At 38.4% G+C, this 27,515-nt stretch overlaps 2 protein-coding genes across 2 annotated transcripts; both read left to right on the top strand.

Moving 5' to 3' along the window:
- The first annotated feature begins 7,099 nt into the window (after positions 1-7,099).
- Positions 7,100-8,053, top strand: LOC127680861 (olfactory receptor 52P1-like). Its single transcript, XM_052176610.1, has one exon. The coding sequence runs from the start codon at positions 7,100-7,102 to the stop codon at positions 8,051-8,053; it is 954 nt and encodes a 317-aa protein (XP_052032570.1).
- Positions 8,054-12,636: 4,583 nt separating this feature from the next.
- On the top strand, positions 12,637-18,017 carry LOC127683314 (olfactory receptor 51V1-like). Its single transcript, XM_052180492.1, has 2 exons — positions 12,637-12,665; positions 17,030-18,017. The coding sequence occupies exons 1-2, from the start codon at positions 12,637-12,639 to the stop codon at positions 18,015-18,017; spliced, it is 1,017 nt and encodes a 338-aa protein (XP_052036452.1).
- Positions 18,018-27,515: the final 9,498 nt, after the last annotated feature.

A 27,515-nucleotide genomic window follows, 5' to 3' on the forward strand; every position in this document is an offset into this window, starting at 1 on the left:
AGTTCTTAAACCAGCATGTAGGAGAAGAGCTTGGCAACTATTATTTTTAATTTCCAATCCTTAAGTATGTAGTGTTAGAGGTTAGAAGAAGCAGATTTGGACCTTAAGGAAGGATCTCCTGAAAGAAGAATTCATTGTTGCTTGATTCTATGTATGGCCTGAATTAACCATGTTTGACTCAAAACATTCTGCAGTCTTATCAGTGGCAGCTTTGAGCAAAAGACTGATGACAAAGTCAACAAGTGGCAGTAATGGAACTTGAACTGCATACTTATTATGGGCAAAAGGGATTGCCACAACAGACAGGAACACAGTTAGTGATGTATTATTAGAGGTTATTTAGGAAAAGGTAGTAGCATGTCACCAAGATGTCATGGGACATACAAATGCATCTTTATAACTTTCTAAAACACTTCTGAATGTCTTCTTTCTTCTTGCTTATATGAGGAAAAAAATCTCATTCTCTTTTTCCATTTGGGCCCCAGCTCAGAGGATCTATCTGGACATGGTCCAGACTACCATGTTAGACTATCTTAAGCAGCAGTGCTTCCTAACAATGAATCTATCACCAAATTGAGTTAGAAAGAGGATCCCACTTGTATGTGCAGGTATTTATCAATTGGTGCCCAGCCTAATAATCATCAGAGTGGCTGCCACTAGCTGATAATGGGAGCAGATGCAGAGAAGCACAGCCAAACACTAGGCAGAGAGACAGCCCAAATTGGAGATCCCTATTGCGTTCCTCCCTTTGTAGCTCAGAGAATCCCATAGAAGAGGGTAAAGAAGAATTTTAGGAGCCAGGGGTTCAATGACACTAGGTGACCAGAATCCACAGAATCAACTAAGTGGGGTATAGGAACTCACAGAGACTGAAGTGGCAATGACAGAGCCTGCATGGTCTGGGCTAGATCCTCTGGATTTGTGTTTTGTTTGTTAACTTGGTATTTTCGTGGGACTCCTATCAGTGGAAATGGGGTGTCTCTGACTCTTTTGCCTATCCTTGGGATGCTTTTCTTTCTACTGGGTTAATCTGAGGATTTGTACCCAGTCTTATTGCTTCTTGTAATGGCATGTTCAGGTGATACCTTTGGAAACCTGTTCATTTGTGAAGGCAAACAGATGAGGAGAGGATTTGGGGGAGATGCTGGGGACTGGGAGGAAAGGAGGGAGGGAAAACTGACGTTGAAATGTATTGAAAACAAAACAAACAAACAACAACAAGAAGAAATACCTACCAACCAACCAAGCAACAGCAACAATAACAACAAAAAACCTGTGAGATGTTTTTAACACATTCTGAGGATAGAAACAACTATTTGGAAGATAATTATTCCATCTGTAGTCAAATAATCCACACATGGCTTTGGAAAACAGAAACATTATGCATGGAAAATTATAATATGAAATAATGATTATCATTCATTCCATCTGGAGACTGTCAGGCTAGATAGGGTGGATAGTTATATATGCCTACTGATGCAAAACATGGAGACCAGAATAGCAAAAATAAGAGTGAACAGTGTAAGAAAGGCAGAAATTGGAGGCAGGGATTTAGAAAGAAGGTTAGGATTAAAATGAAAGGTTTTTTTGTTTGTTTGTTTGTTTAAGTTAAATGCCTGTATGACATTCCCTCTTGAGACGATATTTAAAGGCAGAAGGAGGCTCAGAACATCTCTTTGAGACCGCCAAGTTTTAGAAACAGAGTGATTATTCTAATAAAGTAGTCTGTCATTAAACATCTCAAGAACTCTCCTAGGATAAACTCCTATAAGTCAACAGACATATTTTTTCTAAATTAAATGCTGATTGTCTTTAGGTAGCTCTTCATAAGTAAAACAATAAAGCTGGACCTGAATCATGCATCATACACAAAATGGAACATAAATGTTACTCTGTTCCCCATACCTGTAAATGTAAGATATGAAACTGTGAAGATGGGAGGGTTGGATAGAATTTTTTTTTTGGTTTTTTTTATTTGATATATATTTTATTTACATTTCAAATGATTTCCCCTTTTCTGGCTCCCCACTCCCCAAAAGTCCCATAAGCCCTCTTCTCTCCCCCTATTCCCTCATCCACCCCTTCCCATTTCCCTGTTCTGGTATTCCCCTATACTGTTGTGCTGCATCTTTCCAGAACCAGGGGCCACTCCTCCGTTCCACTTGGACATCATTTAATATGTGGATTATGTCTTGTGTATTTCATGTTTCTAGGCTAATATCCACTTATCAGTGAGTGCATACCATGATTGATCTTTTGAGACTAGGTTGCCTCACTTAGTATGATACTCTCCAGCTCCATCCATTTGTCTAAGAATTTCATGAATTCATTGTTTCTGATGGCTGAATAGTACTCCATTGTGTATATATACCACATTTTTTGTATCCATTCCTCTGTTGAGGGACACCTGGGTTCTTTCCAGCTTCTGGCTATTACAAACAGGGATGCTATGAACATAGTGGAGCATGTGTCCTTATTACATGCCAGGGAATCCTCTGGGTATATGCCCAGGAGTGGTATAGCAGGGTGCTCTGGAAGTATCATGCCAAGATTTCTGAGGAACCACCAGACTGATTTCCAAAGTGGTTCTACCATCTTGCAATCCCACCAGTATTGGAGGAGTGTTCCTCTTTTTCCTGGACAGAAGTTTTAAAAAATCACCAGATAATAGTGGCACAATATCTCTCCAGAAACCATATTTTTTTTCAAATAAAAGTCAAGTTGCAAGTACAGAATATATTTTTTGAATTTTTGATAAATTTGTCTTATAGACCTCCTTAAACATTACCGGTTATTGCCATTGCTCTTGGTTAAACCCAAAACTTGACAGTAAGACCTTTTGATGTAGACAGTAAGTACATGAGATATAGGACACAGAGAAATCTGACTAGTGTTTACCTGGGGGCATTTTCTCTATTGGATAACTGTCCCAGTGCTACAAAGTTCTATACATGATATTATGTGGTAACATAATCAAAAGTTTTATGAAGCTATGAATGCTTCAGACTATGATAAGACTAGTCCAGCAAGATATGCCTACTGTATAATAGTAGCACAAATATTATGGTAATAGCCAACTACTTTCTGTTTGAATATTAGATGAAAACACAAACTGCCACCATTAACTGGGCCAAAAGCTCATGGGTGTGTAAGTTGTAAGAGAGAATATAACATTAACTTTTGCTACATGTACTTGATTTAAAACTATCTCCTAATTTCTTATCATTATAACTATAAATTAGATATCTCTAAACACTCATCAGAGAAGCATCTTTTGACAGCACATGGCAATTATTATGGAGCTCCATGAATGGTCAAGAGATAGAGGATTGAAGAGACTCCTCAACATTAAATTCAACATTTACAGCACACTCCTTTACCTAGCCTCAGGCATCATCGTGAAAGAGAGGGAGGAAAGAGTGTAAGGTAGTGGGCATGAGCAGTAAATCTGTATGTAGCTGTTGGGAACAACGTGGCCACAGCATATGTGAACTTACAGTGGTTGGGACTGCTTGTGTAAGACCTGCAAAAAATAAAATAATTGAGCATTCCAGCATAGATGGGGTAGAGGCTCAAGCAATATTGATTCGGTCTAAGTGAGATCAGTTTTCTTCACAGATGTGATCTACGAGAGGTGATGTTCGAGAAGATTGTCTTACATCGATGCACATACAGACAGCACTAAATGGATTGCATGTATCTATAAACAAAGTACATGGTAATGGTAGGGTAAAGTGGTCAGGTTAGAAGAAGAACTGAGTGAGAAGACCTAGGGGTCTGGATTTGATCACAACACCTTATATATGAAATTTTCAAACAGCAGAAAATATATTACAAAAAGAGTTCCAGAGCTAACTTGACTTATTTGTCTTCCCACAGATTTCCCCGAGACCACATTTTTTCCTATGTCAATTATGTGATTTGTCTCAATAGACACTAAAATTGTGCCTGAGAGAGGACAAACTCTCACACCATATCTGGGAAGAGTGCAGGATTAACATGGCAGTGCAGAGGGACCTTGCATTGCTGTGTATTTCAGGCAGTCCCAATCCTCTTTTCTCCTTAATATTACATCCCCCAAGGTGCTCATCTACCTCCAAATCTGTTGGGTCTCCTGAGCATTGGGCTAACACGTTAGCAGCCATTGCCACCAACATGATCATGTTCTCTCACCTGCATGAAACAACCTGGCTTCCTAGAATATAAGACAATATTAGAGCTAAGGAGATAAAAAGTCAAATGGGGAAGGAAGATCCATACAGAGTCCAGTGCTATTACATTTCTAGAGTTAAGAACTGGGAATTTGACTGATTTGATTTGGTAGTAAGGACACAAATATCATGTAATGCTGTACTGTCCAAGGATGAATTTTGATAATTTTGTTGGAGGAGTATATCTAGTTGTGTAAATTATTGTAGAAATAATATTGACAAAATCCAGTTTATGGAGGAAAGAGAAGTGAACAGAGACTGAGATACCTTTAAGTAAATCGTATCTATGGAAAGACAAGTGTTGCAGTCATGAGGCAGCAACATTTGTTAAATGTTTCTGAGGCTGAAGAAGATGGTAGAACTTATTTACCTTTTAGAACTTATTTACCTGGTAAGAATTTATTACGCCTTTATTGGAATTTTTTTATAAATTCCTTTTTGTAGTTAATTATTGATGAATGAGAATGACACCAGACCCAAAGTGGAGAACACTTGCAGAATCATAAAGCTAGCAATGATTGATGAAATGCTGACATGAAAATAAATCTACTTTAGAGATTCTTCATGTGTGTTTTCATACACATTGAGATAAAATGGGCAGTATTTAAAAGAGAGCGGCATCAAATTTCCCCAGGCTTTCATGTGAGTCATCTGCTTTCAAGGTGAGAGTTCTAGCAACGGACTGTGCTCAGCGGTTCAGAAACAAATGATGTCACTGCTCAGACTCTAGGAAAGGATCAGTTATTTTCTGGGTTTAGAAAGATGAAAATTCTGTCACCAGAAGGTAGAGGTCAGAGTAGTCCTGACAACTGCCTGTGTGCTGCAGACTAACTGCAAGGGGTTTCATTCAAAGAGAGCCTGGGAGAGAGACTATTTATGGGCCAAAGGGATAAGCGATCTCACTTACAATGTTGTCTGCCAATCTGTGCCTCCCGGACTCTGCCAGGCTTTTGATAGAGGGACTAAATTTCCCTCTTTTTCCCGGGCAGACTTCATAAAAGCAAACTTATGGAAAGGAAAATGCTAAGATTTTAACAACCTGGAAGAATTTTATTTATATGCTTTTGAAAAAGTCCCTTTGTTAAATTCTAGGTGATCTTACAGTTACAACTTTCAGCTTGCATCATGTCTTGTAAGTTCCAGTCAGCCTTTTATAAGATTATTTCTTTCTGAATTAGATGAAGAATAGAATTTTGCTTAATGCCTCTCTCAAGAAAAATCTTTCAAACAGCAGATGTTTGGTAAATATATAAAATCCCCCCCCCCTTTTTGATTTTTTTTTTTTTTGAGACATGGTTTCTCTGTATAGACCTGGCTGTCCTGGTACTCACTCTGTAGACAAGGCTGGCCTCAAACTCAGAAATCCACCTGCCTCTGCCTCCCAGAGTGCTGGGATTACAGGCGTGCGCCACCATCACCCAGCTAAACCCTTCTATAATTGAAAGCTTAATGCTCATATTTTGCCTTAATTTATTATCCCTAAGGCTATAATCTTCAGTGGTGCACAGTGATTTCTTATTTTCTTATTAAGAATATTTTAGAAATTTCTTTATATCACCCCGGAATAGCAGGTTTTGATGATGAGTAAGAAAAAAATAGTTTGTCTCTACAAAGTATTATTCAAACTTTTAGGCAAGAAAGATTTTGCAGAGGAATATCTTTAAAACTGTGTCATGAAATGTGGATAATGATCAAAAATTTCTGTGCTAGATTGAAGCTAGATTCCAAGAAAGATGATTCAGGATAATTGTAAATGCTAAAAGATACAGTGAAAGAGGAAATCCTAAGATTGTAAGCTTGATGCTGATATGAAAACCCCAAATTGGTGAGTATTTTAGGCTTCCCATCACCAATTAGGGAGGCCTGCTGCATTAGAGCCTACCTGTGGCTGACTGAGAGTATTTCCAAATCATGGGACCACATGTAACAATTTTAAAAGTTTTACTGTGTATTTTTTCTGTTTCTTCATTTTTTGTAATTGTATTCATCTGTCCACAAGCCCTTCTCTTTAAAGACTTCCTCTTGGCAAGCATAAATTATATAAGAGTACATTGGTATTTTAAAAATCCTATGAAAAATTTCAAATAGGACAGCTTCAATCGGCAGGATCCTTACACAAGTAAGGTAGTCTCTAAGTGATGGTGAATACACAGTAATTATTCCACTGAGCTATCTCTCTGTTGCCACCTTCAGGAAAAGCAACTCTGAAATGGCCACCTTGCCTTTTCTCCTATCATTTGTATTTGAAGCCCTTTTCCATCAACCTCTTCTGCACAAGGGATTTTTTTTTTCTATTTTATGCCCTGAATAGTCTCACAATTTTGAGATGGAAATATGTATAATTTCCTGTTGGCAGTATGAAATGTGCTCTAGGTTATTTTAATAATGATAAAGGATTTATGTCCATATTTATATTCTTTTATTATCATATACTATTAGAGTGACTAAGTGTTTACTTACACTCAGGATAAAATTATAATTTCAAAATGACAGTATTTTCTTATATCTGTTAAATAATGGGTATATGTGAGTATATTTATATCATTCCAAAATTTGATTTCATTTCTTGAGAAGAAAATAGCCAGCAACAACAATGATATATACTATCTTATTACAGATCTAGTACTTTACAAGGAAAATGACTAGAATTGAAGTAAGTTTTGAAGCTCAGAAAAATAATGAAGAAATATATTTCCTTTTCAAAATGAAATGCTAAACCTTAAAGCATAAAGCTATTTAGTTTAGTATTTTCAGAAGTTTAGTCAGCCTTTTTTGGAAAGTGATTTCAAGTGAACCTGGACCATGGAAGAATTTACAATGCTATTTTCTGTTTATAGAATATTACCTTTGGTATTTTCTACCAAACATACAGCAAGTTGGATTTTAATATGGTAGGCAATGCTACTCATCAACAGATTGCATCTTTCTTCCTGGTTGGTATCCCTGGCTTGGAAAATGTTCACTGCTGGATTGGCATCCCTGTCTGTCTTCTGTTTGTCCTGACACTGCTGGGGAACAGCATAATCATTGCTACTGTCAAGCTGGAGCCAAGCCTCCACCAGCCCATGTATTTCTTCCTTTGCATCCTGGCAATGAATGACATGTGTCTTTCCTCTTCTGCAACTCTTAAGATGCTTGGCATCTTCTGGTTTGATGCACATTGGATCAATTTTGATGCCTGTCTAACTCAAATGTATTTTATCCATACACTGTGCATCATGGAGTCAGCCATCCTAGTAGCCATGGCATTCGATCGCTTTGTGGCCATTTGTATCCCTCTTCATTATGCATCAATCCTGACAACATCTATGGTGATTAAACTAGGTCTAGTTGGCCTAATCAGATGTGTGCTCATGGTTTTGCCATGCCCTCTTCTCATTAAGAGGCTGCCTTACCATACAAAATATGTCATCCCTCATGCCTACTGTGAGCACATGGCTGTGGTGAAGTTGGCAAGTGCCAACACTCTCATTAACAGAGCATATGGAATCTCAGTGGCCCTTTCAGTGATAACAGTGGACCTAGGACTCATAGCGACATCTTATGTAAAAATCCTCCAGTCAGTGTTTCGGCTCTCTTCTCAGAATGCCCGCTCTAAAGCCCTGGGTACCTGTGCCGCGCATGTCTGTACTATCCTTGTTTCTTATACACCTGCATTGTTTAGCTTCCTATCTCACCGAATTGGCAAGAAGGTCCCTCCAAGCGTTCACATCATTTTTGCAAGTATTTACCTTTTAGTACCATCTGCAGTTAATCCAGTGGTGTACGGTGTCAAGACCAAACAGATTCGTGATCGGGTGATAGATCTTTTCTTTTCACACAAGAAATTCCCTGAAAAGTAAAAATTAGTATCACCCATGTTTTAGCAGATTATGTTTTGTGCAGCCAGAGTACATTAACAATAGTTAATTTCTGTCTTCAAATTTTAATTTTATTTAACTGATACTTCTTTTTTTCTTTTCTTTTATTAGATATTTTCTTTATTTACATTTCAAACATTATTCCCTTTCCCTGTTTTTCCCTGTTTTCCCTCCAAAAACCCCCTCTCCCCTTCTCCCTTCCCTCTGCTTCAATGAGGGTGCTCCCCAGCCACCCACCCACTCCTGCCTTCCTGCCCTGGCATTCCCCTACACTGGGGGCATCGAGTCTTCACAGGACGACAAGTCCATCCTCTGGCTACATGTGTGGCTGAAGCCATGGGTTGTTCCTCTTTGGTTGGTGGTTTAGTCCCTAGGAATTCTGGTGGGGGAGGGTAAATGACATATTTCATGATTGAATATGCTATTATATTCTCAACTTTATTTTATAAAATTATTTATAGAATTCTATAGTTTATTTCACAAATTGATTTAGAACTATCTACTTTCTTTACTATCTCTATTTCTGAACTTCTCTATGGTAATATTCAGGACTCTATGAGAATTTTACTGCCAATATATACATAGCATTGAGATCATTGCTCCTATCTTTATCATCAAAAATTCAATTTGAAAAATTTCTAAATCTAATTATGTTCTTTACCAGAAAATATGTTTTAAATTGTTACCATAAAACACAGGGATAAGTAATACATAAGAATCATAGTCCAGTTGAAATGACAGAAGACAAGTAGACATGAAGCTGAATGTTTTCTATATAAATGGTATAAAGAGCTTTCTGACATAAGAAACTTTATATTTCAAAAGTATGGATCCAGGCTTAGTTAGAAATAAAGTAAAAATAGAGTAAACCAGAGTAAAAGTTTGGTTTTATGACTTTGTCATGTAGCACACAATTCAAAGCAGTCTTTGTCACAAGATACAAATAATAAGGAATGGATATGAAGGATGAACACCATCAATACGGTAATGGATGAGAGAGAGGAACTCCATCATTCAGTAGCACCTGTGTTACACTGTAGTGGTAAATAATTGAGTTCCAGTCCTGACTTCCTTTAGTGATGAACAGCAGCATGAAACTGTAAGCTCAACAAACCCTTTCCTCCCTAACTTGCTTCATGGTCATGATGTTTGTGCAGGAATAGAAACCCTGACTAAGACACGCTCTTAGCATTTGTGCCAGCCTAGGAAATTGATATTTTCTTTTATGACTTTTATCTTTTATTTTATGTAATTTTTGTTAGTTACTTTTTGTGCTCAATTAAAATCTTTTTCATACAACATATTTTTGTCATGTTTTTCTTCTTCTAATTCCTCCCATATATTCCCCACTAGGAAAGTAACACAGACAAGACAGAGAGAGAGAGAGAGAGAGAGAGAGAGAGAGAGAGAGAGAGAGAGAGAGACAGAGAGAGAATTTTAAGCAATTCTGAAGAATTCAGAAATATAAAATCTTCTTACTGCTTTGAAACAAAGCTATGAGGAAATGTTTTCCCCTTTCATCTTGATGTTAGTGCTGGGAATTGACCCACGGCACACGCTAAATTTGTAGTTTATTCCTGAGTCACATTCTCCCCATTCTTCCTTTTTAAGTGCTTATAAAATTTCTTTTAAAATTAAGTTACAACCATTAAATATGATTTTATAGTGGATAAGAAAATGCACCGTAGAAACAAATTTTCCTAAAACGAATGTCTTTAGTCATCTTAAATGTAGCTTCTATCAAATAAGAAATAAAGATACTCATAAAGATACATTAGTAATTACAATTATGCATCTGATATGAAAACAAGGATACTGACCTCCAGTTGAACCAGCACCATTTGTTGAAAAGGCTATCTTTTTTCCATTGGATGTTTTCAGCCCCTTTGTCGAGGATCAAGTGGCCATAGGTGTGTGGGTTCATTTCTGGATCTTCAATCCTGTTCCATTGATCCGCCTGCCTGTCACTGTACCAATACCATGCCGTTTTTAACACTATTGCTCTGTAGTATTGCTTGAGGTCAGGGATACTGATTCCCCCAGAATTTCTTTTGTTGCTGAGAATAGTTTTACCTATCCTGGGTTTTTTCTTATTCCAGATGAATTTGATAATTGCTCTTTCTAACTCTGTGAAGAATTGAGTTGGGATTTTGATGGGTATTGCATTGAATCTGTATATTGCTTTTGGCAAAATGGCCATTTTAACTATATTGATCCTGCTGATCCATGAGCATGGGAGGTTTTCCCATTTTTTGAGGTCTTCTTCCATTTCCTTCTTCAGAGTCTTGAAGTTCTTGTCATACAGATCTTTCACATGTTTGGTAAGAGTCACCCCAAGGTACTTTATACTATTTGTGGCTATTGTGAAGGGGGTCATTTCCCTAATTTCTTTCTCAGCCTGCTTATCCTTTGAGTATAGGAAGGCAACTGATTTGCTTGAGTTGATTTTATAACCTGCTACTCTGCTGAAGTTGTTTCTCAGCTGTAGGAGTTCTCTAGTGGAGTTTTTTGGGTCACTTAGGTAGACTATCATGTCATCTGCAAATAATGATAGTTTGACTTCTTCCTTTCCAATTTGTATCCCTTTGACCTCCTTATGTTGTCGAATTGCCCGAGCTAGTACCTCAAGTACAATATTGAAATGATGGGGAGAAAGGGGGCAGCCCTGTCTAGTCCCTGATTTTAGTGGGATTGCTTCAAGTTTCTCTCCATTTAGTTTGATGCTGGCTACCAGTTTGCTGTATATTGCTTTAATGATGTTTAGGTATGGGCCTTGAATTCCTGTTCTTTCCAAGACTTTAAGCATGAAAGGATGCTGAATTTTGTCAAATGCTTTTTCAGCATTCAATGAAATGACCATGTGGTTTTTTTCTTTGAGTTTGTTTATGTCGTGGATTGCATTGATGGATTTCTGTATATTGAACCAACCCTGCATCCCTGGGATAAAGGCTACTTGATCATGGTAGATGATCATTTTGATGTGTTCTTGGATTTCAAAACAACCCTGAGATTTCACCTTACACCAGTCAGAATGGCTAAGATTAAAAATTCAGGAGACAGCAGGTGTTGGCGAGGATGTGGAGAAAGAGGAACACTCCTCCACTGCTGGTGGGATTGCAAATTGGTACAACCACTCTGGAAATCAGTCTGGCGGTTCCTCCGAAAACTGGGCACCTCACTTCCAGAAGATCCTGCTATACCACTCCTGGGCATATACCCAGAGGATTCCCCACCATGTAATAAGGATACATGCTCTACTATGTTCATAGCAGCCCTATTTATAATTGCCAGATGCTGGAAAGAACCCAGGTATCCCTCAACAGAAGAGTGGATGCAAAAAATGTGGTATATCTACACAATGGAGTACTATTCAGCCATTAGAAACAATGAATTCATGAAATTCTTAGGCAAATGGATGGAGCTAGAGAACATCATACTAAGTGAGGTAACCCAGACTCAAAAGGTGAATCATGGTATGCACTCACTAATAAGTGGATATTAACCTAGAAAACTGGAATACCCAAACCATAATCCACACATCAAATGAGGTACAAGAAGAACGGAGGTGTGGCTCCTTGTTCTGGAAAGACTCAGTGAAGCAGTATAGAGCAAAATCACAACAGGTGGGAAGGGTTGGGTGGGAAAACAGGGGGAGTGAAGGGGACTGATGGGACTTTCGGGGAGTGGGGGTCCAGAAAAGGGGAAATCATTTGAAATGTAAATAAATATATCAATAAATTAAAAAAATATAAAAAATGAAAACAAGGATAATTTATATGATGTTAAAGACAAAGACAAAGAATCAATTAGTACAGATTATGCTCACAGTATAACCTCTCAGCAGTTGGGAGACTGCTTTTATTTAGTGAATATTCTACATATTTATAAATTTGGGATTATGAACAACATTAATTTAAGGTATAGTTTTGCTAATTAGTATTAATTGATATTCTTGTTCTTGTAAAACCTGTTAGAATATCATTTCACATTCTTATGTGTTCGTTTTTTGAAGTATTTTTTATTGGATATTTTGTTTGTTTGCATTTCAAATGTTATCCTCTTTCCTCGTTTCCCCTTTGCAAACCCCATCCCATCCCTGCTTACCCTGCTTCTATGAGGATGCTCCCCCACCCACCCTCCCACCCACTCTCACCTCACCTCCCTAGCATTCCTCTACATTGTGGCATCACGCCTCCATAGGGCTAAGCAACCCCCCCCCATGCCAGATAAGGCCCCTTTGGCTCTTCTAGTCCTTCCCCTAACTCCTCCATTGGAGCCCCTGTGCTCAAGCATCAGCATCTGTATTGGTCAGGATCTGGCAGAGCCTCTCAGGAGACAGCTGTATCAGGCTCCTGTCAGCAAGCACTTCTTTGCATCAGCATTAGTATCTGGGTTTGGTGTCTGCATGTGGGATGGATCCACAGGTGGGGCAGTCTCTGGATGACGTTTCCTTCAATCTCTGTTCCCTGTATTTCCTTTAGACATGAGCAATTCTAGGTTAAAATTTTGAAGATGGGTGGATGGCCCCATCCTTCAACCAGGGGGGCCATTTCTAACCTCTGGATATGGTCTCTGTAGTTTCTCCTCCCACTTTGTTGGGTATTTCAGCTAATATCATCCCTGGTGGGTCCTGGGAGGTTCTTGCTTTACTTGCATCTGAGACTTTCTGGTTGCTACCCCCAGTTCTCCATCCCCTATTCCTACACACTTGGGTTCAGTTTCCTGACCTTCTATAAATCTCCTCCATCTCTTCACATATCTGATTCTACCCCTCATTTTCCCCTCCTCCTCCTATTTTCCTCCCAAGACCCTTCCACCCTCTACTTCCCTTGATTATACTATTTCCCCTTCTAAGAAGGACTGAAGCATCTGCTCTTTCATCTTCCTTCCTCTTGAGCTTCTTGTGGTTTGTGAGTTGTACCATGGGTACTCCAGTTTTTTCCCTAATATCCACTTATCAGTGAGTACATACCATGTATGTTCTTTTGTGACTGAGTTACCTCTCTCAAGATGATATTTTCTACATCCATCCATTAGCCAAAGAATTTTGTCAAGCCATTGTTATTAATAGCTGAGTAGTACTCAATTGTGTATATATACCACATTTTCTGTATCCATTCCTCTGTTGAGAGGTTCTGGGTTGTTTTCAGCTTCTGGCTATTATAAATATAGCTGTTATGAACATAGTTGAGCATGTGTCCTTATTACACGTTGGAGCATTTTCTGGGTATATGTGCAGGAGTATTATATCTGGGTCATCGGGTAGTACCATGATCAATTTTCTGAGGAAACCCCAGACTGATTTACAGAGTGGTTGTTCCAGCTTGCAATCCCACCAACAGTGGAGGAGTGTTCCTCTTTCTCCACATCCTCTCCAGCATCTGCTGTCCCCTGAATTTTTAATCTTAGGCATTCTGACTGGTGTGATGTGGAATCTCAGGGTCGTTTTGTTTTGCATTTCAATGGTGACTAAGGCTGTTGAACATTTCTTTAGGTGTTCCTTTTAGCTCTGTTTCCCATGTTTTGATAGGGTTATTTGTTTCCCTGGAGTCTAACTTCTTGAGTTCTTTGTCTATGTTGGATATTTGCACTCTATAGGCTGTAGGTTTGGTAAAGATCCTTTCCCAATCTGTTGGTTGCCATTTTGTATGCAGCAAAATGCTAGGTACTGTTTAGGTATCCAGTCTGTTACTGTCTTTTTATTGGCGAATTGAGTCCATTGATGTTAAGAGATATTAAAGAATAGTGATTGTTGCTTCCTTTTACTTTTGTTTTTAGAGGTGGAATTATGTTTGTGTGGCTATCTTCTTTTGAGTTTGTTGAAAGAAGATTACTTTCTTACATTTTCTAGGTTATAGTTTTCCTCCTTGTGTTGGAGTTTTCTATCTATTATCCTTTGTTGGGCTGATTTGTGGAGAGATATTGTATAAACTTGGTTTTGTCATGAAATATCTTGGTTTCTCCATCTGTGGTAATTGAGGGTTTTGCTGGGTATAGAAACCTGGACTGGCATTTGTGTTCTCTTTGGGTCTGTATTTGATCTGCCCAGGATATTCTGGCTTTCATAGTCTCTGTTGAGAAGTTTGTTGTGATTCTGATAGGTCTGCCTTGATATGTTACTTGACCTTTTTCCCTTACTACTTTTAATATTCTTTCTTTGTTTTGTGCATTTGGTGTTTTGACTATTATGTGATGGCAGGAATTTCTTTTTTGGTCCAATCTACTTGGAGTTCTGTAGTCTTCTTGTATGTTCATGGGCATCTCTTTCTTTAGGTTAGGGAAGTTTTCTTCTATAAATTTGTTGAAGATATTTACTGGCCCTTTAAGTTGGGAATCTTCACTCTCTTTTATACCTATAATCCTTAGGTTTGGTCTTCTCATTGTGTCCTGGATTTCCTGAGTGTTTTGGGTTAAGAACTTTTTTCCTTTTGCATTTTTTTGATTGTTGTGTCAATGTTTTCTCTGGTATTTTCTGTACCTGAGATTCTCTCTTCTATCTCTTGTATTAAGTTGTGTGATATATTCTGTTGGTGATGATTGCATCTATGACTTCAGATCTCTTTGGTAGGTTTTGTATCTGAAGGGTTGTCTCCCTTTGTTATTTCTTTATTGTTTCTCTTTGCATTTTTAGATCCTAGAAGGTTTTGTTCAATTCCTTCACCTGTTTGGTTTTTTTTTTCCTATAATTTTTTTTTCTGTTTCTTCTTTAAATGCTTCTACCTGTTTACCTGTGGTCTCCTGTATTTCTTTAAGGGAGTTATTTATATCCTTCTTAAAGACTCTATCATCATTGTGATATATGATTTTAAACCAGAGTCTTGCTTTTCTGGTGTATTGGGGTACCCAGGACTGGCTGTATGGGGAGAACTGGGTTCTGATGATACCAAGTAACCTTGGTTTCTGTTGGTAAGGTTCTTGCACTTGCCTCTCACCATCTGGTTATCTGTGGTGTTAGCTGGTCTTGTGGTCTCTGACTATGGCTTGTTCTACCTGGAAGCCAGTGTGTCAGCACTCCTGAAAGACCAGCTCTATACTGGGTGGAATTTGGGTATGGAGAGCTTTGGCACAGGGTCAGCTCTAGGGAGCAGATGGGAATCAGAAGGATCCTGTCCCAGGGTGCTCCTTGGTTCCTGTGTCCTGAGGGGTATGGGCAGGTCCCTCTTAGGCCAGGAATTTGAGCTGAAGTAGTGGTCTCACCTGTGCTATCAGGTATGTCATCACTCCTGGGAAACCAGCTCTCTCCTGGTGGGACTTGTATATGGAGAGCTATGGCACAGGATCAGCTCCAGGGTGCAGGCTGAAACTAGAAGCCAAGGCAACTCTTATAAAGGATAACATTTAATTGGTACTGGCTTACAGGTTCTGAAGTTCAGTCCATTATCATCAAGGCAAGATGCATGGCACTGTCTAGGCAGGTGCAATGCTGAAGGTTCTAGATTTTCATCCAAAGGAAGCCAGGAGCAGACCGTCTTCCTCATGTGTCCTTTATAATATTATTTCTTTCATTTTTTGATATTATAATATAATTGAATTATTTCCTCTTCCTTTTTATCTCTGTAATCCCTCTCAAATAACTGTCCTTCATTTTATCAAATACATGGAATCATTTAACATCATATATATGTATATACATACATACATACATACATACATATACACACTTTTATACACACACATATTTCTAGTCATAGAAGTACACCTTTCTCAGTATATTTTATATTAATTATATTTGTGTTTTAATTCTGATGATCTGGTATTGAATAACCATCAGTATGCTCCTCTCTGCAGAGGACTATTTCTCCTGCCCTAAGCAAAGTTTTAAAGGCCTGTAGTTCTTTGTGTAGGGTTGAGACCCCCCTCAACTTTCTTCAGGTCTATTTTTGTGATTGTTTCAACTCATGTTTAGGTAGTCAGTGTTGGTGATATATTGGACAGGCTTACTATTTGTTTGTTTTTTCTTAACTATTTCACAAATGAGAAGTTCTTAGAGATACTGTGGTGGATGTACAGGAAGCAAGGTCCATACATGCTTTATTTATTACTGTGGCACCATTCAACATGTGCCACATTCTCAATGCCCAATTTATTCAAAATAGACAACACACAGATTAGATAATACTGTATTTTTCAGAACCGCTTAATTTAAAATCCTTGCCTATTATTTTATGCTACAAGCAACAAAATAAAATTTAACAATAATATTTATCTGTTGAAAGGCTTACATCTCCCATAGATTAAAAAGAAATGCAAAGTATAATTCATATATATGAATAATTCACACAAGAATAAACACTGTAATGACTACCAAAACATTCAGATTCTTCTAAGATTGCTTTGTTTCCTTTTCCCTTGAAGTTCATATTTTTAAAAAGATATGTCAGTAAAATGGGGGAAGAAATTGAGAGGAGTGCATTATTTGGGATGTAAGTAAATAAAATAATTAATCAATAAAACCAGATGTGTTACTTCAACTGGTATATTTTTATATGGATCATTTTAATAATTGACGAGAATGAAACATTTCTCTGAAGTACCAGAGAGGAAAATTCCCCATGCATTTCACACTCTCCTGAGGGGTGTGCCAACCTGAACATTAATTTGTTCCTGTGAACAAGCAGTGTGGTACTTTAGAATGGACTCTCAGAAGTACTGTAGACAATCTAAATCCCCTGAGTCCATCCATAATCATTATTATTTCAGCATAAAACTCCCTGCTTTCCTGGTATCTCTTCAAACGAGGTCTGAATAGTCTATGTTTATGTCAAGACAAGAGATTTCCCTGAAGATACATAACCAAGGATCAGGTTTCTATTTCTTTGCTTATGGAAATTAAAATTTTATTCCCAAAGCAGATAGATATTACTAGAAATTAGAATATAGGATATGTAATATAGAATAGATTTTAAGAAATATTTTACAACTTCCATCAATGTCTGTTTTTTTGATGTCAAACTTAAGTACTTCTAGATTTGTTCTCACTGGATTTGTTGGCCTGGAAGTCTACTACATCTTGTTTGCCATTCCTTTCTCAATCATCTATGCAATGGTATTCCTGGGAAACTGCATGGTACTTCATGTGATTCGGACTGAACTGAGCCTGCACCAGCCCATGTTCTATTTCCTGGCCATGTTAGCCCTCACAGACCTGTGCATGGGGCTGTCCACTGTGCACACAGTGCTGGGAATCCTTTGGGGCTTCCTTCAAGAGATCAGCCTTGATGCCTGCATTGCACAGTCTTACTTCATTCATGGTTTGTCCTGCATGGAGTCCTCTGTCCTCCTGGCCATGTCCTTTGACCGCTACATTGCCATTTGCAACCCTCTACGCTATTCCTCCATTCTAACCAATGACAGAATCATGAAAATTGGAGTGGCCATCTTATGTAGGAGTTCTCTGCTCATTTCTCCAGGTATCATCCGCCTGAAGTTCTTAAATTACTGCCGGCCTCATTTCCTCTCCCACTCTTTCTGCCTGCACCAAGACTTGATTCGAATGGCATGTTCAGATATCCGCTTTAACAGTTTCTATGCTCTGTCTTTGGTGATTTGCACTCTGTTGCTGGATGCAGTGCTCATTCTTGTCTCCTATGTGATGATCCTGCACACAGTTCTGTCCATTGCATCCCGGGAGGAGAGAATCAAGTCTTTGCAAACATGCATATCCCACATCTCTGCTGTTTTGGTTTTCTACATCCCCATCATTGGTCTGACCATGGTCCACCGCTTTGGGAAGCATCTCTCACCGCTGGTTCAGGTCCTCATGGGCAATATTTACATCCTTTTCCCTCCCTTGATGAACCCCATCATATACAGCATCAAGACTCAACAGATACGAGTGAGAATTCAGAGACTGTTTTCCTTGAATGGAACCTATGTGCTTAGCTCTACAATGATTGTATCTAAAAGTAAAAAAGTGCACTCTCAGAAGAAGACTGCCATGAACTGAAACTTAATTAGTTAACTCATCTCTTACTGACAATTTACATTTTACAAATACTTTCTTCTACTTTTACCACAGCTATCAATACACACACACACACACACACACACACATACACACACAATCAGAATATGAGCTTATATTGTGCTGACATGCTGACAATTCTATTAGTGGATGAGTTTGACTTACTACAAAATTCCTTCCCACATTGTGCCCAGTGCATTTAGGGTGCATTTATTTCTTTGTGTTTCAATAAAGGTAAGTTGTTATAGATATAGCCCTTCACGAAATTATTGAATTATATTTTTCCATTCTTATTATTCAAGTCAGTATGTTGAGTTTGCATGTATGATATCTAATTCCAAGTTTATTTAAGTGTCATTATAATGTGTGGGCATGGGGAAGAGGTTATGCATTTTAAAATAATTATTTTATATTTAATCATGTGTATGTGTGTGGGAGCATATACTCACATGAAGACAGGTACCTGCTGATGCTAGAGTAGTCCAGCCTCCATGAAGCTGAGGGTACAGAAGACTGTGAATAGCTCAACATGAGTGCTGAAGGCTGAGCCATCTCTTTCCTTTGAGAGATTGATCATTTTAAATCAATTACATCATAATACAATAAACACCAATAAATATGTTACTGTTGGTGATGTCTCATCCAAATATCTACCTGATGCTACCATATCAATAGTAATGAAGCAGGAAATATAAGCCTCTACTTAAATTCTACTAAATGATAGAGTAGGACAGAGTAGACATTTGTGATATCATCCTTACCAATATGTAATAGTGACATAATACTGACTGCAAATAGAGGAAGGTTTAAGTTACTTGAAAAAGTTTATCTTTAATTCATATCTGTTTATTTCATTTAAAATTTGAGTGTATTTGTATAAAATGCCTTGATTATTCTACATTAAAAACAGTTATTTGTACCTCTTCTAATATCTCCCTCAAAGTTCTGATGTAGATAATATTCAAATCTTAATATGCTTCTGGTTTAGTATCTCCTCCAAGTTTTTGATGCAGAAAACATTTTGTTTCATATATTTTGATTTAAATGCCAAAGGTGTCATATAACATCAGATTTTCAGAAATATTTTATGAGTTTTACACATATTGTATGTTTATTATCAGGCAAATTATGGTTCCTTCCTACTTTATTATCCTTGTTTAACAGAATGTTTACTTGGACAGATGACCAATGTAAAATATACAGTAGCAAGAATAGAGACATGGCTCCAAAATAGAAGGTATTTGCTGCACTTGTAGTTGATCTTTGTTTGTTTCCTAGCACTAACATAAAGACTCACATCCTTTAACTCCAGTTTCTGCTATATTCTCATCTCTATGGACACCGTCCATGTATGAGGAACCCTTATATGTATGTAAGCAAACACTCTTGTACATACAGTAAAATTAAAATAAAATAAATAAAATATATGGTTAACAAAAAATAAAAGTCACAAAAACCATACTTCATAAGTATCATTCAGAGATGATCAACATATGGTATGCACCCAGTTTAATGCATAATTGATAGTGTGTTTACTGAGGCACAATCACCAGCAGTAATTCATCCTTGTTAGATAGATTTCATGCTGTGGTGAACTGTAAAGACACTTATAGTGATGTAACCACTACCAAAATGAAAATAAACATATTTTAAAACCATTGTTTTAAGCTGCTTTGTCAATGATTTTGGTTCATCGGTTTCCACAACCTCAAGCATCTTAACACCAGGTATTTTATTTCTATCATGTAGATTTGTCACTGTGAAGCACCATATAAATTTAATTGAATTAGCTGTCTTTACTTATAAGGATAATTTTCCATTCAACAACCCTTTTGTGATTCTTTTTAATATTATGTGCATTGTTTTATATTTTTAGAACTCTATTATCTCTTACTATTCTACTGCACTATTAAAGAAAATCATTCTTCCAGGTACTTATCTTAATTTTACTTATCATTATGATTTTCACTAAAGACATGATGAAAAGTTGTACCATGTAACTGAAAGAAATTTCTCTACTTGGTATAATATATTATTTAGTGTGCACTTATTTCCCTCTGTGATGCTGTTGAGACAAGAACTTATCACTGTAGCCCCAGTAATAATAAAGTAAACTTCCTGCTTTAGTTCTTTCTACCCACCCCCCTACACTCAAACATTGGGAGAGATACAATCTACCAGGCTTTTCTTTGGACTCTTTTCCTTCTGTTTGTTTTACCCAACTCTGATGTGTTAATTTCTGTTTTATATTTTACTTTCTATAGAAATTTTTTGATTCAGCAACATGGTTCTCTGTCAAGGAATCATATCTGAAATGCAGACATGACACACACTTTTAATCCCTTTGACTGGAATAACTTCCTCTAATCCCTCTGCCTGGAATACAGATATACCTTTAGTATGTGTCTTTAACCATAAACAATGAAGTCTAATTGAGGGGCCGACAAAGTGAAAAATAGGAGAAAGATTTGAGAGAATGAGGTACAGATAAGATGTGCCCAACTCTCAGGAGGATAGAAAAGAGCAGAGAGAAGGAGAGGGAGAGGGAGAGGGAGAGGGAGAGAACACAACTGAATTCTGTTCTGTTCAGTTCAGTTTGATGTAACTGAGCTCAATTCAGTTTGAAGCAGGGGTTGAGGAATTTCAGTTCATGCAGTTTCCAAGCAGAACTATTCAGTCAGAAGCCAAGAGAAGCCAAGTTGAATCACTCAGTTTGGAGTGGAGTTGGGGCTAAGTGAGCTGAGTTGAACCAGCCAGTCAAAGTTCAGAAAGAGCTAGAAAGAATGGGTTTATTCAGCAGTAATCCTTGAAGGCTGAAAGATTCTAGGACTACCTATATTAGCAGACAAAGGCAGAATCTGGAGGCTGCAAGGCCAGGGTTTGCAGAAGAGTAGACTGTATGACGGGGAGAAGCTTTCAGGCCTAGGCCCAGGGATAGTTAGACAGACTCTGGGCACCATTTGATCCCTGTGTTGGCACAGCTTGGGTACAGCTCTCATCACTGCATCTAAGAAAATAAAAGTGACATTTATATTTACAGGTTTTTTCTTAGAAGCCTGCTTGTTTTCTACTGAGAGACTGAAAGGGGGTGGATCTGGATGGGAGGGGAGATGAGGAACTGGGAGCAGAGAGGGGGAACTATAATCAAGATTATTATGTGACAAAAAACTATTTTCAATAAATGAAAATGATAGTTAAAAATTAGAATATAATGAAATATATTAATGCTATATTTCTTCATCTCTACTGAATTGAATCTTTATATCTATTAGAAAGGCATATAATGGCAGGTAAATTTGGGATGAGAGATATAGGATCATCTGTATTCTGAGCACTGATACTTTCTATGATGAGGTCAATTATGCCCCAAAAACTCATTATAAATTCAAAATATTTTATTTTACATATATTTTTATTGTTTATTCTATTTATTCATATTTCAAATTTTATCCCCCTTCATAGTTTCCCATCCACAAACTCCCCTATACCATCTCCCCTTGCCCCTGCTTCTATGACGGTGCTCCCCCTCCCACCCATCGACTTCAGCCTTATAGCCCTAGCATTCCCCTATGCTGGCATATCCAGCCTTCACAGGACTAAGGGTCTCTCCTCCCATTGATGCCAGATAAGGCCATCCTTGGGTACATGTGCAGCTGGAGCCATGGCTTCCTCCATGTGTACTCTTTGATTGGTGGGTTAGTCCCTGGACGCTCTGAAGGTCTGGTTGTTTGATAATATTGTTCTTCCTATGGGGTTGCAGTTCTCCTTCAGCTTCTTCAGTCCTCCCCCTAACTCCTCCATTGGGGTTCCTGTGTTCAGTTCAATGGGTGGCTGCAAACATCCACATCTGTACTGGTCAGGCTCTGGCAGAGGATCTCAGGAGAGATCTATATCAGGCTCCTGTCAGCAAGCACTTATTGACATCAGCAATAGTGTCTGGGTTTGGTGGCTGCAAAGGGGATGGATCTCCAGGTGGGACAGTCTCTGATTCACACTTTGTCCCTTTATTTCCTTTAGACAGGAGCAATTCTGGGTTAAAATTTTTGAGATGGGTGGGTGGCCCGATACATCAACCAGTGGCTGTGCCTAACCTCTGCATATGGTCTCTACAGGTTCTCTCTCCCTTTTGTTGGATATTTCAGATAATGTCATCCCTGCTGGGTCCTGGGAACCTCTTGTTTTCCTGGTATCTGGGACTTTCTGATTGCTACCCTCAGTTCCCCATCCTCCATTGTTACATACCTCTGTTCAATTTCCTGACCCTCAGTACATCTCCCTCATCTCCTCACACACTAGATCCTGCCCTCTTCCCTCCCCTTCCTTCCAAGTACCTCCCACCCTCTACCTCCCTTGATTATTTTGTTCCCCCTTCTACATAGTACTGAAGCATCTGCACTTTGGTCTTCTTGAGCTTCTTATGGTTTGTGAATTGTATCATGAGTATTCCAAGCTTTTTTCCTAATATCCACTTATCAGTGAGTACATACCATGTGTGTTCTTGTGTGACTGGGTTACCTCACTCAAGATGATATTTTTCTAGTTCCATCCATTTGCCTAAGAATTTCATGAAATCATTTTTTTTCTTTTTTTAAATTTTTTTATTTTTATTTTTTTATTTTTATTTATTTTCTATATTCTTTGTTTACATTCTAAAAGCTTTCCCCTTTCCCAGACCCACCCCATACATCCCATAAGTCCTCTTTTCTCCATCCATTCTCCTATCTTTCCCCCTCCCTTTTCTCTGTCCTGGTACTCCCCTGCAATGCTGGATCAAGCCTTTCCAGGATTAGGGCCCTCTTCTTCCTTCTTCATGGGAATCATTTCATATGCTAATTGTATCTTCAGTTTTTAGAGCTTCAGGGCTAATTAATATCCACTTATCAATGATTGCATTCCATGTGTATTCTTTTGTGATTGCATTACTTCGCTTAGGATGATATTTTCCAGTTCCCTCCATTTGCCTAAAAAATTCATGAGTTCATTGTTTTTAATTGCTGAATAGTACTCCATTGTGTATATATACCACATTTTCTGTATCCATTCCTCCATTGAGGGATATCTGGGTTCTTTCCTGCTTTTGGCTATTATAAATAAGGCTGCTACGAACATAGTGGAGCATGTGTCCTTATTACATGCTGGGGAATCCTCTGGGTATATGCTCAGGAGAGGTATAGCAGAGTCCTCTGGAAGTGTCATGCCCAGTTTTCTTAGGAACCGCCTGACTGATTTCTAGAGTTATTGTACCATCTTACAATCCCACCAGCAGTGAAGGAGTGTTCCTCTTTCTCCACATCCTTGCCAACACCTGCTGTCTCCTGAGTTTTTAACCTTAGCCATTCTGACTGTTATGAGGTGAAATCTCAGGTTTGTTTTGATCTGCATTTCCCTAATGGCTAATGATATTGAGCATTTCTTAAGGTGCTTCTCAGCCATCCGAATTTCTTCAGGCAAAAATTCTTTGTTTAGGTCTGTACCCCATTTTTAATAGGGTTATTTGGTTCCCTGGGGTCTAACTTCTTGAATTCTTTGTATATATTGGATATTAGCCCTCTATCGGATGTAGGGTTAGTGAAGATCTTTTCCCAATTTGTTGGTTGCCGTTTTGTCCTTTTGACGGTGTCCTTTGCCTTACAGAAACTTTACTACAGAGCAATAGTGTTAAAAACTGCATGGTATTGGCACAGGGATAGGCAAGTGGACCAATGGAATAGAATTGAAGACCCAGAAATGAATCCACACACCTATGATCACTTTATCTTCTACAAAGGAGCTGAAAACATCCAGTGGAAAAAGAGCCTTTTCAACAAATGGTGCTGGCTCAACTGGAGATCAACACGCAGGAGAATGCGAATTGATCCATTCTTATCTCCTTGTACTAAGCTCAACTTCAAGTGGATCAAGGATCTCCACATAAAACCAGACACACTGAAACTAGTAGAAAAGAAACTGGGGAAAACCCTTGAGGACATAGGCACAGGGGAAAAGTTCCTGAACAGAACACCAATAGCTTATGCTCTGAAATCATTGTTTTTAATAGCTGAGTAGTACGCCATTGTGTAGATGAGAAACATATGTTGTTTCCAGCTTCTGACTATTATAAATAAAGCTATGAACACAGTGGAACATGTGTCCTTGTTATGTGTTGGATTATCTTTTTGGTATATGCTCTGGAGTGGTATAGTTTGGTCCTCAGATAGTACTATGTCCAGTTTACTGAAGAATTACCAGACTGATTTCCAGAGTGGTCGTCCTCCACCAGCAACGGAGGAGTGTTCCTCTTTTTCCACATCCTTGCCATCATCTGCTGCCACCTGAGTTTTAGATCTTAGCCATTCTGACTGCTGTGAGGTAAATGTCTTTAGTCCATTTGCCCTATATAAGCACAGGAGCTTAGCCCGGTTCACCTGCATGCTCAGAATATTTCATTGGTGTATCATTGAACAAAATCAGCTAGAACAAAGTCCATTTTATAACACAATGTTCAATGTCCAATTTGCCTTATTAAATTTTGCATTGAAAGTAAACATCTTTCCCCCAAAGACTAACAATTGACAAACATGGCCTCATACAACTAAAAAACTTCAGTAAAGGATGCCCTCATTCAAATGAAAAGACAGCCTACAGAAAGAAAAAAGCCTTTGTTAGGTATTTGCTTAATAGAGGATTGGCACATGCAATATGCAAAACACTTAAAACATTAAACAATGAAAAATATTTAGATTTCATATTCTTACATATTTATGTATATATTTTTAAATATCCTTAGCCACTAGAGAATGCAAACTGAAACTACTTCTATATTTTATCTTACTCCAGTCAGAATGGCTAAAGTTAAAAAACAGTACAAAACAAAACATCACATTCTGTTTCTTGGGTAGCAGTGGCAGAATGTGTTAGTATTAATACCTTTAACAAAGGAATTTGCCAATTATGTACATAATTACCTTTTGTATGTATGTGTACACACACACATACACACACAGATATACACACACAGGTCTTTGTGAGTCAATCTCATGTAATTTCTAGTATATAATATACATTTTAATAACTACAGTTCATATATTATACTTCACTTGAAACTTTTAACTTTTTTTTCTTTTTTCTTTTTCTTTTCTTTCTTTTTTTTTTTTTTTTTGGTATTTTCAAGACAGGGTTTCTCTGTATAGCCCTGGCTGTCCTGGAACTTACTGTGTAGACCAGGCTGGCCATGAAGTCAATAATTTGCCTCCCTCTGCTTCCCAAGTGCTGGAATTAAAGGCATGTGCCACCATGCCTTTACTATGGAGTAAAGCTAGTGCCACTACCAGGAGTCTCTGCTAGTGCTTGATAAATACGGAGGGGGACACACTCAGCCAGCTATCTAACTGAGCACGGGGTCTCCAATGGAGGAGCTCGAGAAAGGAGCCAGGGAGATGAAGGAGTTTCCAGCGCCATTGAATGAACAATGATAAGAGCCACCCAGTACTCCCAGAGCTTCCAGGGACAAAGCCCTCAACCAGAAAATATACATGGTGCTACCCATGGCTCCAGAGACATAGGCAGCAGAGGATGGCCTTGTTGGACATCAAAGGGAGGAGAGGCCCTTGGTCCTGGGAAGACTCAATGTGGCAGGACAGGGAAGTGGGAGAGGGTTGATTGGGGAACAGGGGGAGGGGAGATGGGTTATGGAATTTTCTGGGGCGGGTGAGGGGACCAGGAAAGGGGATAACATTTGAAATGTAAATAAAGAATATATTTAATAAAAAAAGATGAAAAAATTTTTTCAATTTTTTTAAATTTTCTACCCTCTATTCCTTTTAAACCCCATTTACAAAAAACTAAATACTGTAAGGTTCAAAATGTAAATGACACTAAAGACCACAGTTCTTTCTTTACCTGGCTTACTAAACATAGCACAATGACTTCTGTGCTATGCTGACATGATGTGTCTGTCATATGTTATGTGACATGACATGTGTCATGATGACACACAAAACAAAATTTTCCATTTTAAGCCTAAATAACAATCAATTTTGTTGTGGTACATTATTTTCTTTAACCGTTTTTTTCTGTAGTAAAAACTTTCTGCTCGTATGCCATTGCTGTTGTGAGTACCATGTTAGAAAGAAAGAAGTAAAAGTAACCTTTTGTTTCGGGAAATACTAAAAAACCCGGCAAGTTCCCAGGCCACAATCATCTGCTCTCTGTCCTGGGGCTGGCCTGTCTGTTTTCATCTCATGGAGACTCTCTGACTCAGCGCTCCAAAATCTCCCTACCCAGCTAGCTAAGTTTCCACTGCCATGCCAGCCCCATACTTCAAACCGCCGATGGCCTTTGCAGGGCAAATCTAGCAAACCCACGCTTTGCTGCTATGCAGTTCCCTCTAGAACCCAGTCAGACTGCCAGTGTGAAGGAAAAAACCACACAAAATTAGTTCAGAAGCAATTTTAACTCAGTCTCTGGACAGAACAATTAGAATCCTAATCTTGTAATCCATATTAAATCTAAATCCCTCAGTGGCAAATCCTGGCAGATCGGCCTCAGAAACCCAAAGACTTTAGCAGCTACATCTTGTTCTCTCCTATCCCTGTCTAAAAACCCTTACTCCCTCCTGCTTCTTCTCTTCTCTGTACAACCCAGAAGTCCAGAATACTTGCCCAGTGATTGGTTTCTTTATTCATTAGGGGGAAGGTTCACAAGAAGTCACCTGAGTATGTAACTCATTCCTTGTTCCAGAAAACCCCTTCTGGCAAAAGCAGAATTAACATCAAAATACAGGCAGCACTTTATTTTGAAATTTTTATAAGATATTTCCTTTATTTACATTTCAAATGTTATCCCCTTTCCTGGTTTCCCCCCCAAAAGCCCTCTACCCACTTGTTGGTATCCACAATAGTATTTGGGTTTGGTATCTGTATATGGGATAAATCCCCAGATGGGACAGTCTCTGAATGACCTTTCCTTTAGTCCCTTCTCCATACCTTGTCTCCTCCTGTGGGTATTTTGCTCCTCCTTCTAAGAAGGACCGAGGTATCCACACTTGGGTCTTCTCTCTTCTTGAGTTCCAAGTGGTCTGTGAATTGTATCTTGGGTATTCCAAGCTTTTGGGCTAAAATCTACTTATCAGTGAGTGTATACCATGAGTATTATTTTGTGACTGGATTACCTCACTCAAGATGATATTTTTTAGTTCCATCCATTTGCCTAAGAATTTCATCAGTTCATTGTTTTAGCTGAGTAGTACTCCGTTGTGTAAATGTACCACATATTCTGTATCCATTCCTCTGTCGAAGGACATCTGGGTTCTTTCCAACTTCTTGCTATTATAAATAAGGCTGTTATGAAGATAGTGAAACATGTGTGCTTGTTATATGTTGGAGCATCATTTGGGCATATGTACACAAGTAGTAGAGCTTGGTCCTCAGATAATACTATGTCCAATTTCCTGAGGAACCACCAGACAGATTTCCAGAGTGGTTGTAGCAGCTTGCAATCCCA

Source organism: Apodemus sylvaticus, chromosome 1 (genome assembly GCF_947179515.1).
Source record: "Apodemus sylvaticus chromosome 1, mApoSyl1.1, whole genome shotgun sequence".
In the NCBI taxonomy this organism is placed as follows: Eukaryota; Metazoa; Chordata; class Mammalia; order Rodentia; family Muridae; genus Apodemus; species Apodemus sylvaticus.

What these genes read in the sequence shown, in the direction of transcription:
- LOC127680861 (XM_052176610.1), top strand. Translation starts at nt 7,100, where the DNA reads ATGGTAGGCAATGCTACTCATCAACAGATTGCATCTTTCTTCCTGGTT.
- LOC127683314 (XM_052180492.1), top strand. Translation starts at nt 12,637, where the DNA reads ATGGTCTCTGTAGTTTCTCCTCCCACTTT. An exon ending in GTAGTTTCTCCTCCCACTTT is followed by an intron (nt 12,666 to 17,029) that starts GTTGGGTATTTC and finishes GTCAAACTTAAG; the next exon opens with TACTTCTAGATTTGTTCTCA.